The sequence below is a fragment of the Podarcis filfolensis genome (assembly GCF_964270895.1).
Source record: "Podarcis filfolensis genome assembly, chromosome: 5".
In the NCBI taxonomy this organism is placed as follows: domain Eukaryota; kingdom Metazoa; phylum Chordata; class Lepidosauria; order Squamata; family Lacertidae; genus Podarcis; species Podarcis filfolensis.
In genome coordinates, this window is record NC_139608.1 from 3404753 (window position 1) to 3422393 (window position 17641).

General features: G+C 49.8%; 1 protein-coding gene across 4 annotated transcripts in view; it reads left to right on the forward strand.

Annotated features, from left to right (window-relative positions):
- The window catches only part of MASP1 (MBL associated serine protease 1), a 109190-nt gene that overhangs the window by 70018 nt on the left and 21531 nt on the right, over nucleotides 1–17641 (forward strand). For 2 of the 4 annotated variants that reach the window (XM_083612822.1, XM_083612820.1), the window contains exons 9-10: nucleotides 8116–8253; nucleotides 10788–10862. In XM_083612822.1, the coding sequence (XP_083468948.1) occupies nucleotides 8116–8253; nucleotides 10788–10862 (213 nt within the window). Of the gene's footprint in view, nucleotides 1–8115; nucleotides 8254–10787; nucleotides 11731–11987; nucleotides 16629–17641 lie in introns of those variants that run through there. The other 2 variants (XR_014547893.1, XM_083612821.1) reach the window with 2 other exon arrangements.

Sequence of the window (17641 nt, forward strand, 5' to 3'; positions counted from 1 at the left end):
AAAGGACCCCTGGACGGTTAAGTCTAGTCAAAGGCGACTATGGGGTTGCGACACTCATCTTGCTTTCAGGCCGAGGGAGCCGGCATTTGTCCACAGACAGCTTTCCGAGTTATGTGGCCAGCAGAACTAAACCGCTTCTGGCGCAACGGGACACAGTGACAGAAACCAGAGCACACGGAAATGCCGTTTACGTTCCTGCCACAGCAGTACCTATTTATCTGCTTGCACTTTGACGTGCTTTCGAACTGCTAGGTTGGCAGGAGCAGGGACCGAGCAACAGGAGCTCACCCTGTCACAGGGATTCAAACCGCCAACCTTCCAATTGGCAAACCCAAGAGGCTCAGTGGTTTAGACCACAGCGCCACCCACATCCCTTTTTATGATGCACATGCAAAACAGAAAGTGGGAGGCAGGGGGTGAATTTTGGCCTCGCAGAGGATGCCACCAAAATTTGAAAATCCATCGTTTACCCTGGATTAGACTCATTCCGCAAGGCTCTTCTCCTTCACCAGGTGAAATATACTCGGAGTCGAGTGTGAATTTCATGCTCTTTATTCAGCTCATAGTAGCAATGAATGAAACTTTCTCCAAAACGTCGCTCTATATATACATCATTTACACAATGGGCCCCGTGTGATTGGCTACTTCCGGGCTGCTCCTGCAGGCCAATCAGGTTGCTGATTCACGTCCACCTGGAGCTGGATTGGGTAGCCCCTGTGGACCAATCAGACTGCTGCATTCTGGATCCTATTGTTCTAGGATTCAGCTCAGTACATAACACCACTTCCACTCAAAGTGAGTAAAGCATCACATTTGGCAACGTCAATCATGTGTCTCAACAAACTCAGGGAAAGGTTCCCAAATGATGCTCAAGGCAGTTGTGTGATTTCAGCCTTCGTATTTTCCACCAGACATCTGGAGGCGGTGGCGGAGGAGAAGGAAGCACAGGCCATCTGCTTGGCCCACTGTGAAAATCTGTCGCCTCCACGTTGGCAAAGCAAATCTGTCCCTGGGAGAATACTCTGGGGACAACTCTGAGAGGAAAACATTGCCTCCCCAGCCCCAGCCCCAGCCTTCACCACGGCACATAGCAGCCCATCTGTTTCCCTTGGCTGAGTGATGAGGAATGCAGAGACACTAGGATTACACAATGACAGCATCTCTGCTCAAGAAAAGGGGTGGAATCAGCTGTCTCATAAGCTTGCAGGACGTACGTGGGGGGATTTTTGGTCCCTTTGCTTGCTTCCATGGCCACCCACCGCTGCCGTTTTATGCTCAATTTCTTTCCTTAAAAAAATAATAATATTGAAGTAAATCAAACGAATGGATACGGTGAAAATAATAGAGGTACCAAAGAGCAGTGCAGCATATTGAGAAGAGATGTCACATTATGCTGGTAGAGTACAAGGTGATATGATAGCCATCTTCAAATGTCTGAAGGGCTGTCCCATGGAAGCTAGCTTGTTTTCTCCTGCTCTGGAGGGTAGGACTTCAACCAGTGGCTTCAAGTTGCAAGAAAAGAGATTACGATATGATACAATAATCTTTATTGTCATTATCCCATACAGAACAACGAAATCGAAAAATCTAAATCAGACATTCAAAACCCAACAAGCCTGCTATCCCAGCTGTCCCAACCTGGTTAGCCCCCTAAAAAACTCTGATACCCCATTTTTAAATACAATACACTCTCACAAAAACTACCTTACATTGCATTTAAAACCAAAATCGCATTTGGATTGCAACTGTTTCTCAGGCGGGGTAGTCCTAGTCTTTATAACCCTGTATCTTCTTCCAGAGGGACGCGGGTGGCACTGTGGGTTAAAACACAGAGCCTAGGACTTGCTGATCAGAAGGTCGGCCATTCGAATCCCCGCGACAGGGTGAGCTCCCATTGCTCGGTCCCTGCTCCTGCCAACCTAGCAGTTCGAAAGCACGTCAAAGTGCAAGTAGATAAATAGGTACCACTCCGGCGGGAAGGTAAACGGCGTTTCCGTGTGCTGCTCTGGTTCGCCAGAAGCGGCTTAGTCATGCTGGCCACATGACCCGGAAGCTGTACGCCGGCTCCCTCGGCCAATAAAACGAGATGAGCGCCGCAACCCCAGAGTCGGCCATGACTAGACCTAATGGTCAGGGGTCCCTTTACCTTTTACCTTACCTTCTTCCAGAAGGCAGAAACTGAAAGAGATCATTTCCGGGGTGCGCACTATCCTGCACTATCTCTGCAGCTTTCTTATGACACCTGGAAGCATAGATTTGATCCAAGGTGGGAAGAGTGCACCCAATTATTCTCTCCACAGTCTTTACATTATGACTGAACATTAGGAATAGCTTTCTGGTGTAAGAGCTGTTGGAAAGTGGAACAGACTCCCTTGGGAGGTGGACAGTTCTCCTTCCTTAGAGACTTTTAAGCAGAGGTTGGATGGTCACCTTTCAGAAGGTTCTTCACCTGTGATTCCCGCATTGCAAGGGGTCAGACTAGATGGCCTTTGGGTCCCTTCCAGCCCTACAATTCTATGATTCTATAAATAGGAAAGCCAAATTTCACATTGTACCATGGAGAGGGAGTCCTGGGTGTCTGTACGTGTTGTATATAAGATAAAATCCTGCCAAAGAGCAAAGATCTACTTTTCCCATGTGTTGGGAGATGTGGCTTTATCTGCACTTAGGTGAATTAATTTTTTCCCTAATGATGGGATGGTTCAAATTTATCTTTCTTTGCTGAAGTTTGGAGGAGTTGTTTATGAGCCCATTCCAGGAAGTACTCTAGGTCTCTCCAGCCTAAAGGTCATCAACTCTATGGCGCAATTCAGGAGGGGGGGACATTTTAGCTAGATCTCCCTACACCCACTCATTGCTTCCCAATCACCAGTACCCAAATCTTCGAAAGGCAAACAGTTCTTCCTGTCTCTGGCAATCTCTCTTGTGCAATGGACATTCTCTGCTTTGAGAAATCCATGTGATATGTAACCTGGCCTGGCCTTCCCGAGTCTTTGCTATCGTTTCTACCGTTCACCAGTCATTATTTGCTCTTCCCAAAATGCGTTTGTTGGTGAAAAGGCAAGATTAGGCAGTTGGCTAACGGAAAAGAAAAGAGAGCAAATTCCTTTCTCGCTAGCTCAAATGCACTTACTCGAAGCCTCTCGGAAGCGTGAGAAAGATCCATATAAGCTGAAGAAATAGGTGCTGGAATAAATTCTGTATTTTATTTTAATGAGTCCGTTCCCCTTCCATTTTTCAACTGCACTATGTGGGAGATACAGGTGGTATCATGTGCTGGACCCTATAGAGGGTTTGGCCAGAACAGTCACCAATAGTTGCCTGCCAATAATAATAATAATAATAATAATAATAATAATAATAATAATTTTATTTATACCCCATCCTTCCCGGTTCAAAAATCGGGCTCAGGGCGGCTAACAATAAATTTAAAACACTTAATTATAAAAGCAGCATAAAATACAGTGTAAAAACATGAAAACAATAAAAATCAAAAATCAATTAGATAATCCCCAGGACTAGCTGGCTGAATTGGTCCTACTTGGGCACAGCGAGGAGGCCAGGGGAGAATTAGCTGTGGGGTCTCAGAGCAGGTGATCTTCAAAAAGCCAGGAGGAATAGCTCTGTCTTACAGGCACGACGGAAGGAGGTTAAATCCTGCAGGGCCCTGGTCTCCTGGGACAGAGCATTCCACCAGGTCGGAGCCATCACTGAGAAGGCCCTGGCCCAGGTGGAGGATAGTGTGACTTCCTTAGGGCCCGGGACCTCTAAACTATGGTTATTCATGGACTTTAAGGTACTCTGTGGGGGCATACCAGGTCCCATAAATACAAGGTCCCTAAGCCACAAAGGGCTTTAAACACACCCTGAAACCAGAATTCTGTGCGAGCCAATGAAAAACTGAACTGTAGAGTTGGAGGGGACCCCCAAGGACCATCTAGTCCACCCCCTGTGGACCAAGGGCAGAGTTCAGTGGGAGAGTATCCACTTTGCATGCAGAAGGTCCCTGAACGCTGCATCTCTGGTTGGGCTGGGAAGGAGCCCAGTCTGAAACACTGGAGAGCTGCTGCAAGCCAGAGTAGATGATACTGCCCTAGGTGGGCCAATATTATGACACAGTTTCCTATGTGCATATGGTCCAGCATTCCTCCCCCCTATCAGCTAGCAGGCATTAGCTGCTCAGCCAGAAATGGGTTAAAGCCATGGTTTTCCCAGTAGTGATGTATGGAAGTGAGAGCTGGACCATCAAGAAGGCTGATCGCTGAAGAATGGATGCTTTTGAATTCTGGTGCTGGAGGAGACTCTTGAGAGTCCCATGGACTGCAAGAAGATCAAACCTCTCCATTCTTAAGGAAATCAGCCCAGAGTGCTCACTGGGAGGACAGATCCTGCAGCTGAGGCTCCAATATTTTGGCCACCTCATGAGAAGAGAAGACTCCCTGGAAAAGACCCTGATGTTGGGAAAGATGGAGGGCACAAGGAGAAGGGGACGACAGAGGACGAGATGGTGGGACAGTGTTCTCGAAGCTACCAGCATGAGTTTGACTAAACTGCGGGAGGCAGTGGAAGACAGAAGTGCCTGGCGTGCTCTGGTCCATGGGGTCACGAAGAGCCGGACACGACTAAACAACAACAGAAATGGGTCCATCAGTGGATCAACTCACCTGTTCTCTCCATCCCTTATGAAGAAATCCCCCCTTACAATGTCTCCTCCAATGCCTGATTTAAATATGCAACTCCAACCAACTAAAAATAGGCCAAGCTTCTTACCATGGGCGTTCGTTTCCCATTAATTAACATTGTTCTTTGCATCTCACCTCTTCCCTTGCAAATTTCCTGTTTCACAAGTTTACTGAGTTCCTTGCACCTTCCTTCTCCACACACACCCCTCCTTCCCAGGTGATTAAAATCCTACTTTTCAAAGTTTTCAGCTTCAGGGAAGCCTTTTTGCTGCATAGAGTTCTCTCTTCCTCGTTGACCTGAATTCTGGAGGGTAGGACACCACTGAAAGGAAATCGGACGCTTTCGCGACGGCAGATGCTGAATTCAAATGGTATAGGGTCCAGGCCTTCTTTCCTTCCAGCTGCTCTGCCACCTGGGGCTAATGCCAGGTTTTAAGTTGTAGGTGAACATATCAGACGATACAGCTCTTGTTTATTCACAGGCCAGAACAGAACTGAACTGAAGAGCTCAGCCAGCCTGCTTAGATAGACCTCCACTAGAACGCAACAGTAACCACTTTCTGTAACTATCCAATCACTGAACGTCACTTTTAATCCCTTATTTGCATATGTGGACCTGAGTGAAAGCTATCTACAGTATCCCCCTGCTGGCCCAGGATGAGAACTTCAGTACATAACACCAGGTATGGCCCAGCCTTTGGCGCCACGACCCCAGAGGGACCCAATGTCAGGGACTGGCAGCTCTGGTGCTGAGGCAAGTGGGCTGGAGACTGAGCCAGGAGAGGGGAGAGAGTGATTTATGATGATACCCAGCTCTACCTCTCTTTGAAATCGGAACCAGTGAAGGCGGTGAAGGTCCTGTGTGAGTGTCTGGAGGCGGTTGGAGGATGGATGGCGGCTGACAGATTGAGGTTGAATCCTGACAAGACAGAAGTACTGTTTTTGGGGGACAGGAGGTGGGCAGGTGTGGAGGACTCACTGGTCCTGAATGGGGCAACTGTGCCCCTGAAGGACCAGGTACGCAGCCTGGGAGTCATTCTGGACTCACAGCTCTCCATGGTGGCGCAGGTCTATTCTGTGTCCAGGGCAGCTGTCTATCAGCTCCACCTGGTACGCAGGCTGAGACCCTACCTGCCCGCAGACTATCTTGCCGGAGTGGTGCATGCTCTAGTTATCTCTCACTTGGACTACTGCAATGTGAGGGGCTACCTTTGAAGGTACCTATGTGGGGCTACCTTTGAAGGTGACCCAGAAACTACAGCTAATCCAGAATGCAGCAACTAGACTGGTGACTGGGAGCAGCCGCCAAGACCATATAACACCGGTCTTGAAAGACCTACACTGGCTCCCAGTACGTTTCCGAGCACAATTCAAAGTGTTGGTGCTGACCTTTCAAGCCCGAAACGGCCTCGGCCCAGTATATCTGAAGGAACGTCTCCACCTCCATTGTTCTGCCCGGACACTGAGATCCAGTGCCGAGGGCCTTCTGGCGGTTCCCTCACTGCGAGAAGCGAAGTTACAGGGAACCAGGCAGAGGGCCTTCTCGGTAGTGGCACCCACCCTGTGGAACGCCCTCCCACCAGATGTCAAAGAGAAAAACAACTACCAGATTTTTAGAAGACATCTGAAGGCAGCCCTGTTTAGGGAAGCTTTTAATGTTTAATAGACTATTGTATTTTAATATTCCATTGGAAGCCGCCCAGAGTGGCTGGAGAAAGCCAGCTAGATGGGCGGGGTATAAATAATAACCATGGTTGAATCACTGCCTCCTCAATATACAATTGGTCTTCCGGTTGGGTTTTCCCATACAGTTGATAGGGGAGTCAGCCCTCTTTCAAGGCCAGCTGTGTTCCCAGACAATGATTCTGGATCCTGCAAACAAGGTGGGGAAATGTTGCGCAACCAATGTAGAACAAATTATTTTCTTCTGCAAAAAAGAAAAAAGAAAAAGCACAGCGACGCTCAAACAGAGAGAGCAGATACTCTTGCGTAACTGGAATCAAGGATGCAAGTTAAACCAATTAAATTAAACCTGTCGGTGTTAAATAAGAACAAATTGTGCAACCCTAGTTTGCTTAATTCTTTCAAAGCACAGCACCGGCCTCTCTGGGGAGTGGGGCCTGGGGAGGTTCAGACTTTCTTCTACGCAAACAGACTTTGCTCTACACGAAGGCTCAGAAGCAGTCATAAAACTATCACTCAAGAATGCAGTATGCAAAGTGCAATCATCTGTGCAAAGTGCAATCATTCCAGACTGCAAAAAGTCAGCCCATCGTTTTTCTGCTATCCAGTAAGCTGCAAGGAACATCCAATCTTATAACTGGTGCCCTCCCCGCAGTGGTAGAGGAACCCTCTCCGGCACACGGGGCAGCACAGCCCGTACAATGTGCGCATGTGTGGCATACCGTATGCAGTGCGCACACACAACAACCATACGGGCTGCTGCACATGCGCAGTCTGTACAAGATGCCGCACATGCACACTCTGTATGGGCAGCCACTTGCACGGCATCTGTATGGGCTGCCACGCAAGCAGCATCCCATACAGACTGCGCATGTGTGGCATCCCATATGGACTGCGCACTCGCAGCAGCCCATACGGTCGCAGTGCGAGAGGCAGCCTGTACGGACGCCCGTATGGATGGCGCACAAGATCGGCAGCCAGTACGGATGCCGTGCGAGCAGCGCCTATAAGGACTGCGCGTGCCCTCAGGTGCTCTACAGCTGGGGGGAGGCAGGGGCCATCTTGTCACACACACCAGAGTGGCACCCGGGGTAGACCGCCCCCTCAGCCCCCCACTTCGTATGCCCCTGCCCCCCCCCCCAGTCCCAGTACAAGCCTGAGGACTGCATTGCATCCTGGGGTGGGTTTTCTTATGTCACAGCTCCCATCAGATCATAGGAAGAAGAGCCCTGGGACTGGATCAGGCCCATGTCAATAAGGTGCCTCTGAGAAGCCTACAAGCAGGGCTTCAGCACAGTCGCCTTTTCCCATTCATGCTTCCCAGCAAGCAGCATTCAGAGCTGTACCTCTCGGCTAGTCTGTGTTGTTGTTGTTTAGCCATTTAGTCGTGTCCATCTCTTTGAGACCCCATGGACCAGAGCACGCCAGTGTGCCAAGCATCCGGGGGGCGCCACCCACATGTGTGGTGACACCCAGAGCGGGCCGCACCCCCCTTCCTCCGCCAGTGGAAACGGATGGGCACAGCCAGTAGAGCTCTGCTATTGTAGCAAGCAAATTGTCTGCTCTCTATAACCAGCGCCCGTCTGCAGTCTGGCTAGTAGCTGCAATTTCCCTCCTTGACCAGCTGGCATTACAAAGATGGACGCTGGACTTTTTTGAAGGGGGCAGGGGATCGCTTTAGAGCCACAAGACTCCAAATTAATTCTCAGAGGCTTTTTTACCAAACCCTCCCCTCTGCTCGGCTTTCCAGTTGCAGACTGCAAGGCACCACGAGAGCTGGACCACGGCTTCGTCACCTTCTCCACCCAACACAACCTGACCACGTACCAGTCGGCGATCCAGTATTCCTGCCAGCATCCATACTACGAGATGGTCCCCAACGTCACAGGTGAGAGCGGCTGCCCTGTGGGGGGGGGGTGTCCGGTTTGCATGCTGGGTGGGCAGCAGCGACTGGACGAGGGATAAGCACCATTCACAGACGACCACAAAGAGCTAGTAAGATGGGCCGGGGTCAAGCTGGCCCAGGAGCCTGTGCTCAAGAGTTGCCTTCTAAAGGCCGCTAGGACAATAAAGTATTTCAGTCTAAGATTCTAAAATTCCATTCCCTTGATTGTTTTGGTTGCTCCCTTCCGAACCTTTTCCCAACCCTATAATCTCCTCTGTGAGGCGAGGCGACCAGAACGCTACAAAATATTCCAAATGCGGTCGAAATCTATAGCCAGTGATGAAGAAGACTGCTGAGGGAGGGGAGGAATAGAGATGGGTGGAAACTGGGGTGAACCTCTGTTTGAAAAAGAAGTCTTTGCGTGCAGCCATCCCCACTAGTAGCCATCGGTAGCCTTATCTTCCGTGACAACAAGAGATGTTTTAGGAGTGCAAGGAAACAGCCCCAGGCAACATGCCTGACACAGGATATTGCTAGGCAAAGGCACGGAGACAAAATCAATACTTCTGCAGCGCTGCTGTCAGAAGGGGAGGCTGGAATTGCCCTGAAGGGGAAGGAAGGTGATTTCCAAAGAATGCAATGCATCTCCTGCCTCTCCTCACACGAAGACCGAAGACAGGAGGAGAATTCTCAATGGTGGTTACGGTGGCTTCTGAGCCAGGGCCTGAATTCCGCCTGGCAGTCACATACTTAGAAGCAAATCGAATGTGAGATGAGCTTGGTGCTCAGTGGAACTGGAACCATTGTGAAAACAATTGGAAAATTGCACTGGGGATTTGAGTGTCGGTGACGACACTGGCGCTGACCAGTACATGCCCACAGAAGCCAGTTCAAAGTGAACTACTGTACCAAAATGCTGCTGGATTCCCCCTCCTAGAGCTCCTCTCAGAATAGAACATATCTACTTAACATATGGGACGCGGGTGGCGCTGTGGGTAAAACCTCAGTGCCTAGGACTTGCTGATCGTATGGTCGGCGGTTCAAATCCCCGCGGCGGGGTGAGCTCCCGTCGTTCGGTCCCAGCTCCTGCCCACCTAGCAGTTTGAAAGCACCCTTAAGTGCAAGTAGATAAATAGATACCGCTTTATAGCAGGAAGGTAAACAGCGTTTCCGTGTGCTGTGCTGGTGCTGGCTCGCCAGCTGCAGCTTCGTCACGCTGGCCACGTGACCCGGAAGTATCTTTGGACGGCGCCGGCTCACGGCCTCTTGAGCGAGATGAGCATGCAACCCTAGAGTCGGACACGACTGGCCCGTACTGGCAGGGGTACCTTTACTTTTACCTTTACTTAACATGCTATTAAATCCCCACCCTCTGTTTGCCAATGACTATGAGCCACAACACCTAGAGGAGCCTCCATGTACAGGGGCACTGTACCTGCAAATATTGGATAACTTATTGCGGACAAATAGCCATCGTGCTCTGCTTGCGGGCTGTGTACAAGCTGTACACAGTTTACTCAAAATCAGTCGTTGTACTTCAGTTTCTGTTACTGAGTTATGACAGCTAAACGCTTTTAAGACCATACAGCTTCCTTCACCGATTAATACCTTGGTTCGTGAGCGAGGGGCACCTCTCCTCAGTTACCCGCTCTCTTAGCAATCCCACTCCTGAGGGGTTCCCAATGGTATAACAGACCCAGAGGATCTCCTCACCCCTTGCGACTGCCTTGGGATTCTTCTGTACCTAGAAGAACTCTCCCCCTCCTGGCTAGGATGAGACCCAGGAAGCCTGAATTCCCACAGGATCCGCCTCTCCCAGCTCAGACTCAGCCCTTCCAGAACACTCTTCTCTGTATACCTTCCCCAGACCCTCAACCCGGTCTCCCTATCCAAGCTGAGAGGCTTTTCCCTCTTACTCTGCATAGTCTCCTCAGTGTGGGTGTTTAACTTAACTCATAATCAGTTCTCCCTCAGTCAAATCCTATCTTGCTCCCTATCTCTCATCTTCAATCCAGCCCTATCTCTCAACCTGACCCTTAGCCCTATCTCTTCTCAAATCCGGCCCTATCTCTCAACCTGACCCTTAGCCCTATCTAACTCTTCTCCCTCAGAAACAGCCCCTTTTATTCTCTCTCCCAAAGTGCTGCTCCTCCCCCTTCTGTGGCCCGCTGACTTTGTAGCCAATCAGAGAGAGGCTCTAGCCTTCAGGCGGAATTTCAGGGGGGACTCTGGTCTGGCTCTGCTGTCCGTCACAGATGTCTACTAGCCATGATGCCCTTGCCCTGCCTCCACAGTTGGAGGCAGCAATGCTTCGGAACCCCAGTTGCTTGCTGGGAACCACAGGAGTGGGAGAGATGCTCTCTTGCTCATATCCTGCTCGCTGGTTTTCCACAGGAGAACAGGATCCTGGACTGGATGGGCTATTGGCCTGATCCACCAGATTCTCCTTATACACTGAAGAAAACCGGTAAGACATTATGACAGCACCACCTAGTGGTATGATTCCTGTCCAGAGCTTGTGTTTTGATCTTCCCTAGGTACCTACACCTGTGATGCCAGGGGGCTATGGAGAAGTGCGGAGCTGGGAACGCGCCTGCCATCTTGTCAACCAGGTACCTAGATTTTGCACTGAAATGCAACCTTCATGCCAGCTGGCTTCTTTAATCTTCTCACCCTCTGGTTTTAGATGCAAACTTTTCACACTATGCAGAGCTACTCGTGTGGCTAAATCAGAATTGGTGTGGTGTAAGAGGGGTCTGCTTTTGTTGCAAATATGGCATATGATGCTAATTCGCCCCAGGGCAGATCATTGGTACATTCTGCCCTGTCTAGTAGCATCGCCTCTCCAGGTTTTAGGGGGGAAATCCTGCCAGCCATCATCATCATCATAATTTATTATTTATACCCCGTCCATCTGGCTGGGTTTCCCCAGCCACTCTGAGCAGCTTCCAACAGAACACTAAAATACAATAACCTATTAACCATTAAAAGCTTCCCTAAACAGGGCTGCCTTCAGATGTCTTCTAAAAGTCTGGTAGTTGTTTTTCTCTTTGACATCTGGTGGGAGGGCGTTCCACAGGGCGGGTGCCACTACCGAGAAGGCCCTCTGCCTGGTTCCCTGTAACTTGGCTTCTCATAGTGAGGGAACCACCAGAAGGCCCTCAGCGCTGGACCTCAGTGTCCAGGCAGAACAGTGTCCAGCCAAGTTCCTTTTAACTGGAGAACTGAACCTGGGACCAGGTTGCATGTGCAAAGCATGTGTTCTGCCACTAGTACATGAACTCTGTTTAGAGCCATCCATGAGCTCCCCTGTCACTGGTTAAGCCAGGAGCATCTGCCCAGATTTCTCAGTTGCTGGTGTTAATTCTGGCTAGTAGAAGCCAGGATTGCAAGAGCTCAACCAGGCAGGATTGGTTGGGGAGAGCTTGTCGAGGGAGGGAGAAATCAGATTATTTCATTTGCGTTTAAAGGCAAATTACCGTATTTTTCGCCCTATAAGACACACCAGACCACAAGACGCACCTAGTTTTTGGAGGAGGAAAACAAGAAAAAAAATATTCTGAATCTCAGACGCCAGAACAGCAAGAGGGATCGCTGCGCAGCGAAAGCAGCAATCCCTCTTGCTGTTCTGGCTTCTGGCTTAGCTGCGCAGCCTGCATTCACTCCATAAGACGCACACACATTTCCCCTTACTTTTTAGGAGGGAAAAAGTGAGTCTTATAGAGCAAAAAATACAGTACCTAATTTGGTTTTTCCGAAACAACAAAGAAGCAGAGCTCGGCCGTCTTTCAAAACACATGCTTCTCCGAATTTTGCAACAGAGTTCTCCAGACAAGTTAATGGGTCCATAAATGTATAACCTGGAGGGTGAAGTGTCCACATCAATGGAAATATGAATGAAAATGACATGCAAAGAAATGCATATTTTTTGGGGGGGGAGTTGTTTTGAAAAAAGATGAGCAAAATTGCACATAAACATTAGGAGAGATTTGCACCAAAAGGCTCATGGGGACTTTTCACAAAGAAATTTGCAAATTGATGTGGAAACATGGGAGAGCCAAAGACGGGGAAAACAAGGAATTGGGAGAAACCAAATTTGCCAGGTTCCTCTGTCCCAGGTTCATACCCACCAAGATACAAAGTCGAACAGGGGGACGCACATCTTTTAAAAGTGTTGTTTTGTTTTTTTTGAGCTTTCAGGGTGTTATAGTAACTGCATTGTACAAGCTTCCATTCCCTGCCCCCTTTTAAAAGGCTGACTGTTTTTTTAAACATGCTCTTTTCTGTCTGCTTCTGGTCCTGATGGAATCCAGGCGGGCTGGCAAGTCCCAGGGAAAGTTTTCCAGAGGTCAGAGCAAGTTGGCCAAGTGCTGAGAAATCGCTGCGCTTCGCTCCTCTCTCCTTGCCTGTCACTAGGAAACCCCTCTCTCTTCTCTAGCGGATCACTGACTTCTGCACACAGCCAGAATAAACATTCTGGCAGTGCCCTGTCCCTTTGTCATGGCTTCCGCTGCAATCCTGCACACACTGGGACCAACCGGGGTTTTCCTTCTGGGTAAACATGCCTTGGCTTGGGCTGCGCTATTTTTAGCCTGTTTGTTTACCATGCTTTCTCCCACTTAGAAAAGAAAACCAAATACCCAAAATCATTCCATCTATTTAAGAAAATGGTTCCAAAACATTTTTGGGCCGCCACTCACTTGGTTGCATAAACTTATCCCCAGTACCACCTACTTTAATCATTATTATTATTGTTATTGTTATTGTTATTGTTATTAACAGTGATTTGGCAAGATAATAATGCAATAAAATTCAAAAAAAGGCAATTTATTCATAATCCAGTTAAAACTACTTAGCTGATGTAATTCAACAAAACTGATGAGCTTTATCCAGTGATACTGGCTTTTCAAAATCCGGTAGTCATTGACACCTCCAGTGCCCCCTGCAGCCCCCTCGCCTCTTAGCGCATCCCCCGCCCCCAGCCAGGTAATCCCTTTGATGTCTTACCCTGATGCCCACGAAGCCTTTAAACTGCACACAGAGACACACTACACCTCTGGCCATGAGTTGGCGGAAGCAGTTGCATGGCGAGTTCCCACCTCCCCCCAGTGGAAATAAAGACACATGACACAGATATTTAAGCTTAATGGGCTAAATATGGCCACAGCTTTATTGGTTACTGGTGATGAGCGGTATTAGCTTAGGCATTGGTCCTAACAGACGATATCCAACTTCAGCCTGTCTGCTAGAAGTCCGGGTTAACCACCAGTAGAGGGAGTCCTGCTGGTGCACATCAACTAGGAACTCCCCCAGGGTCACCGCTCGGGGGCGTGGCTTAGGCACTCACCTCCATAGGCTTTGGACAGGGCCACGCCCCCCAGAATCCTTTATCGGACTACCGATATGCGGGGCAGGTGATGGCGCTTCCTCCCCTCTTCCATCTACAGAACAATACCTAACTGCCAATACCAAGAAAGTTATGACGATTTGCTGCGAGGTAGGCGAAAAACCAAGTGGCTGGTGCCAATTTGCAGGCGATTGGTGGCAGCCGCGAGCAGGAGATTGTCTGCGGCGATTGGGCAGGTGATTGGTGGCTGCTGGCAGCGAGTGGGCAGACGATATTGGTGTCCCTGGCAATGCATGCGATTGGCACCGGTGGTCAGGCGGGTGAGCGATTGTCAGCAATCCCGCTCCCCTAAAAAAAGCTTAACAACTCTGGGCAATCTCCCCCCATTTCCTAAATTTGGGGTCTCAAAAAACAGGGGTCGTCTTATACACGGAGGCATGTTGTGCATGGGAAAATAGAGCTGGAAGTTGGATGAGTGGCAGTTTTCTACACTTCCTCTTTCTGCTCTAGATGCCTTTGAAGGCTCAGATGAATTCTACTGCAACCAGCTTTTGCCAAATATCTTGGAAAAGTGAACTCTTTGTGGGTGCACTGCCATGCTTTCTGTGTCTTGGGTGGGGGGATGATCTTGGGTGGGGGGGAAGAAAGTGAGCAGAAGGAGTGGCGGCAACACCCATGGCCCTCGCTCAAGAAGCCACATGTGCTCCCAGGCCTAAAAACGGCCGGCGGTCCTTGATGAAGAGCATAGAGGGGCAATGTTCTAATTAATTTCCCTTGCTCTGCCATTTTAGCAGAGCTCCTTCCGTCAAGCTTTCTCTGTCCTTGCCAACCCTTTAATCAGTTTCCATTTTAGCAGAGCCCTAATTTTGCCCACTGACAGTTAAGCAAAACAAATAAACACGCACTTAATGCATTTCAGTACTCTTGGCTGCTGTTCAATTAACTCCAGTGCAATGTAAATTAAAGTAGGAAGGCTGCCAGATGATGTCTGTGTGCTGCTGGTTCCAAAGGGTGTGGAAGGGTGGATGAAGGGGGAGAGAGGTGACAATTCTGCTATGAGGGTGTTCTACCTTTAAACGTGCAGAGAGCTCTGCTGGCCATGCACCACACTCTTCAAAATGAGCTGATTTTTGTCTCCATGCAAACGTTTATTTTGATTTTCATCTAGTATAACCAGTGGTTTATTCTGGCTGGGCACCTGTGCCTTTCACAGTTGCAAGACAAGCAGATATTTCACAGGTGAAGTGTTTTTCCGTTCTGCAGCTGCCCTGAGTGAAAAAAGAACTCATTGTGTTGATCTCACTTGACAGTTTCACCCCTTGATGTGCAAGCGTTTGCAACAGACAAAGCTCCAGATCAAGCTCTTCACACTTCTCGGGTTTTGCTAAAGTGTTGCAGTGTATGCTGCTGTCACCCATCTATGGGTGGGGGTTTTTTCGGTTAACTGAGGCAGCTTGTCGACTGCCATCCAATTTTAGCTTTCGCTTGAGAAATTCAGCACTTGTCGTTTGCACTCATTTATGTAACTAGGGTTTCACAGAACCTATGATTTCTTGACACTATGGTTATGCCCAAATATAATGGGATTTCACTATGCTTGGGTACTAAATGGGCAATCCCAAACCCGGTAGGCAGCCAGCGGGAGGGGTATAGCCACCTCCACATCCACAGCCTTACCAATTTTGCCAGCCAGGGCAGAAGAGGGGAGCAGAGAAAATTACCGTATTTTTCGATCCATAAGGCACACCGGACCATAAGGCACACCTAGTTTTTAGAGGGGGAAATCAAGAAAAAAAATATTATTCCCCCCCCAGCCCCAAAGAGCAAAGAAGCCAAGACAGTGAGCAGAATCCATCCCACTGGCTGTCTTGGCTTCCTCTTTAGCCGCGCGCAACCTCTCCAGCCGGGAGCGGCTGCGTGCAGCTATGGCAATTCCCCCACCTCCCGCAAAAGCCCACAGGAGCCGTGCACCCTTTAAAGAGTGTGCGGCTCCTGCGGGCTTTTCTACGAGGAGGGAGAAGGGACTGACTGGCCGTGTCAGTCCCTTCTCCCTCCTGGGGAAAAGCCCGCAAGAGCCGCGAGGAGCTTGTGTGCGGCTCTTGGGGGCTTTTCCTGCCTGCCTCCCCCCTGCATTCGCTCCATAAGACGCACACACATTTCCCCTTACTTTTTAGGAGGGGGAAGTGCATCTTATGGAGCGAAAAATACGGTACACTTGCCTATGCCCACTCTTGCACTGAACCAGCGCAACTCCACATCCCACTTCCCCAAATGCCCCATTTCAGGACTTTCTGATGCCTTCCTCCCACCCAGCATGTGGGCTGAATCAGTGGGGCATGCCTTGCCAGTGGGGCTCCCAGTCCTGGCAGATGTGGGCAGTGCCAGGCGAATCAGAGGTCTGGCTTGCTCTCTCAGGCTATGCATGCTATGATGTTGGGATGACGCCTGGCCCTCTGACCCGCCGACCACACCGGCCTCCATCGAAATCCCGGAAGGTGTTGGCGCTCCAAAAGAATCCTTCCTCCTCCTTTCCCAAGAGATGCTGGCGACATCCGCCCGACCGGCCTGCCTTCTGTTTCGTTGCCGGCCCTGGACACCTCCGGAGAGCGGGCAACTTGTCCTGGCCGGCTAGCGACTGGCACAGCTGGCTGCCTCCCTTCACCGTGCATGCTGGTGGGGAGCTCAGCCACTTGCTTTCCTGCCCCGCAAAGGTATTCCGGATCTCTGAGGGTGCAATGATGGACAGCACCAGGGTGTGCGAGGGCATCATTGCCTGTAGATTATGCCACGGGTCTCCTTGAGGGAAGCTTCTGTAAATATCTGCCTCAGGCATTTAAAGCTGCTTTGTACTGCTTTAAACATTGCAGGCGGTTGAGCAAGACAACCCTTTGGGTCCCTGACAATTCTGTGATTCTCTGAATCGGTTGAGAATCCTGGGAACTGTGGTTTGTTAAGGGAGCTGAGAGCTGTTCAGATGCCCCCATTCCCCGCCATAGAGCTATGTATGAAGAGCCTGCTGGGTCAGGATGAAGGGGACCCCAAGATCAGGATTTGAACACAACTCTAGTTGAGATTCCTGTATTGCAGGGGTGACCCTCAGGGTCCCTTCCAGCATCATCATCATCCTCATCATCATCATTTATTATTTATACCTGCCCATCTGGCTGAGTATCCCCAGCCACTCTGGGCGGCTTCCAATCGAGTGTTAAAAACAATACAGCATTAAATATCAAAAACTTCCCTAAACAGGGCTGCCTTCAGATGTCTTTTAAAGATAAGATAGCTGCTTATTTCCTTCACATCTGAAGGGAGGGCGTTCCACAGGGCGGGTGCCACTACCAAGAAGGCCCTCTGCCTGGTTCCCTGTAACCTCGCTTCTCTCAATGAGGGAACCACCAGAAGGCCCTCGGAGCTGGATCTCAGCTGAACGATGGGGGTGGAGACGCTCCTTCAGGTATATAGGACCAAGGCTGTTTAGGGCTTTAAAGGTCAGCACCAACACTTTGAATTGTGCTCAGAAGCGTACTGGGAGCCAGTGTAGGTCTCTCAGGACCGGTGTTATGTGGTCCCGGCGGCCACTCCCAGTTAATTGCAGTTTCCGGGTCACCTTCAAAGGTAGCCCCACATAGAGCGCATTGCAGTAGTCCAAGCGGGAGATAACCAGAGCATGTACCACTCTGGCGAGGCAATCCGCAGGCAGGTAGGGTCTCAGCCTGCGTAGCAGATGGAGCTGGTAGACAGCTGGACACAGAATTGACCTGTGCCTCCAAGGACAGTTGTGAGTCCAGAATGACTCCCAGTCTGCGCACCTGGTCCTTCAGGGGCACAGTTACCCCATTCAGGACCAGGGAGTCCTCCACACCCACCCGCCTCCTGTCCCCCAAGAACAGTACTTCTGTCTTGTCAGGATTCAACCTCAATCTAACAACTCTCAGCATCCACAACAGACTACAGGTCCCAGGATTCCATGGGGGGCATGCAAAATGTGTGCTCTACCACTGAGACATAGACATAGACCATAGAACATAGATGCAGGTGTCCAGC